The 2,347-nt window shown below is 57.0% G+C and overlaps 1 protein-coding gene across 1 annotated transcript; it reads right to left on the reverse strand.

Moving 5' to 3' along the window:
- Positions 1 to 436: 436 nt before the first annotated feature.
- Positions 437 to 1,309, reverse strand: LOC123255703 (DNA-directed DNA/RNA polymerase mu-like; the record flags this gene model as incomplete). Its single annotated transcript, XM_044684452.1, has 2 exons — positions 1,067 to 1,309; positions 437 to 617 (listed from the first exon to the last, which is right to left on the reverse strand). Coding segments are annotated over exons 1-2 (381 nt in total), but the record flags the coding sequence as incomplete, so codon positions are not given.
- Positions 1,310 to 2,347: the final 1,038 nt, after the last annotated feature.

Here is a 2,347-nt window from a genome sequence, read left to right on the forward strand (position 1 = left end):
GGAGACGGATGTGGCAAACCACTGCAGTATCTCTGCCCAGAAAACCTCAAATGAGGTCACAAAACATCAGACAATTGAACAACAAAAGGAGTTCCAAAAGGAGGGAGAGCATTCCAGGTAGGAGGGATACAGATGGGAAATGGGGAACAGTAAGTAAATGAATTCAGCTGGAATGTAAAAGGTTGGAGGGGAGTCACTTAAAATAAACGTGGGGCCTTGGCTTGGATGGATTCAGACTGCGAAGGCTCAAACAGAGAAGGGTGTATTTTGTCCCAGAGGCCCCTGAACTTTGGGCTGTAAAGCCCCAGTTTAGTTCTCAGGTTCTGAAGCCCGAGGCCAACCCTGGGCCAAGCCGCCGGCCCCACAGGCTCCGTCTGCGCCCGTTACTGCTGGGTGCCGCCCCCCCCCCTTCCTTGCCCCCCAGGGCCTCGCTCACCCACAGGCAGTGTTTGGCTTCCACAGGCACAGGTTTCCCTTGACCCATGCTTTCCGTGAGCCAGTTGATATCCAACAGCAGAGGCTTCTGCAGGCTCTGGGAGGCCCCCAAAATGCGGTCCAGGTAGTCGGATGCTTCTTCCCCAGAGACGGCCTCCATCACCACATGGGTCACTTGTGGGCTGGGTTCACAGAGGACAAGGCGGAGGGGGCAGTCAGAAGGGGAGAGGTTCCCCGGCCGAAGCCCGAGCTCCCTCACCTTTGGTTCCCCCATCCTCCCCGCCAGATGTTCGGAGGCTGCTGGGCCGCGACCGCAGCAGTAATTCACCAGGGGGATCCCCTTCCTGGTCAGCCCCGGCGCTGCCCGCCCTCCTCCCCCCACATCCTCTTGGGCTGTTTTTGTGCTGGGTTATCTAACCTACAGGAAAACCTCCCTCGAAGGAAGCCTTTCAGCCCCAGGTGCCGCCCGGCGTGATTCTGCCTCAGCCCGACGTGCGGACCAGATCAAAGGCGTCTGCGGGCCTTTTCCCACGCTCGGGGGATGAGGTTAATCAGAGGCACCTGAGGCAGTGGTTCAGGCAGTGCCCTTTCCCTCGGTACCCCTGCTCTCTCCGGGCTTCCCGGCCATCACCTGTAAACCTCGTCCACGCGGAAGCCCTTGGCCCGGGCCAGCTCGGTGAGGAAAGCCCGGCGGATCCGGCCCATACGCCGCTCCACCAGGTAGATGGTGAGCTCTGGGAAGCGGGGCAGGGGTGGGATGGGGGCTGCGGCTCCCCCGACCCCCGTCCCAGAGCTTGGGCCCCGCCTTTTCTTGAGGGGCACCGAGGCCATGCCGGGGGCGGGGGAGAGAGAAGAAAAGCCGGCGCGGACCAGACAGCCGGGAAAGGAGCGGAGGAAGCTGGTTCCGGAAAAGCCTGGGCAGCTGCCCTTATGCAAATGAGGCCCCGAGAGGCTCCGCCCCCTGCGGACGCCGGTGCCTGAGAGGGCGGCGAGGCCAAGTCCTGGGCTCCACCTCCATGTAGATATCACTCCCTAGACTCCGCCCCGCCGCTGCAGACTGGGGTAAGCTAGCAAGAGACCAGGGCTTAGAGAGTGTGAAGTCACTTTACGGAAGTTGGGGGGCGCCCTCCCTCCCCTCCCAGTGCCCCCCAGTGCATTCCGGTCTAATCTCAACCCCCAGATCCAGGAACCAGGATGGCTCCTTTCTTCGCCCCTAGTGGACCGCGGGACCCAAGCCAGGGTTTAGGGGCAGGGGTAGAACCACATGGGGCGGTTTGGTGGCACCCACAGCGCCAGGCCTGGGAGTTGGGAGGACCTGAGTTCAAATTCGACCTCAAATCCTTCCTAGTTGTGTGATTCTGGGCAAGTCATTTAACCCCGATTGTCTTGCCCTTGCATTCTAAGACAGAAAGTAAAGGGTTTTAGAAAAACCAAAACCAATAATGAAATTGTTCCTGCAAAGTTTACAAAGTGCTTTCTGTCGGTTATTTAGTTTTCTTCAAGGTTCAGTTCCAAGAGCACCTGTTTTTAGGTACCCCCGAGCTGCTAGTATCCTTCCTCTAAAGTCACCAGCTACCTATTGAGATAGCACCGGGGGCTCAGTTTCCTCCTCTGTGAAATGAGGGAGTTGTCCCTAGTCACCCTGATCAGGCTCTGAATCCATCCCACACAGACAGGTAGGTAGATTGTATGCTTCTTGGGAATAGGAATTTTTTTCACCTTTGCTTAAGTTGATAGGCTGGTCCTAATTAGTGAGAAAAAAAAAAAAGAATTCTGTGATGTGTGTGATCCGTTATTCCAATGGATGCTGCATATTTTGATGGTCTGGTAAATATTTAGCCCTCCTTCCCCCCCACCCCCCCACCGGGAGTATGAATGGGCTGAGGAATGAATGCAGAACATATTTTAAAGT

This window comes from Gracilinanus agilis, unplaced genomic scaffold (assembly GCF_016433145.1).
Source record: "Gracilinanus agilis isolate LMUSP501 unplaced genomic scaffold, AgileGrace unplaced_scaffold50241, whole genome shotgun sequence".
NCBI lineage: Eukaryota > Metazoa > Chordata > Mammalia > Didelphimorphia > Didelphidae > Gracilinanus > Gracilinanus agilis.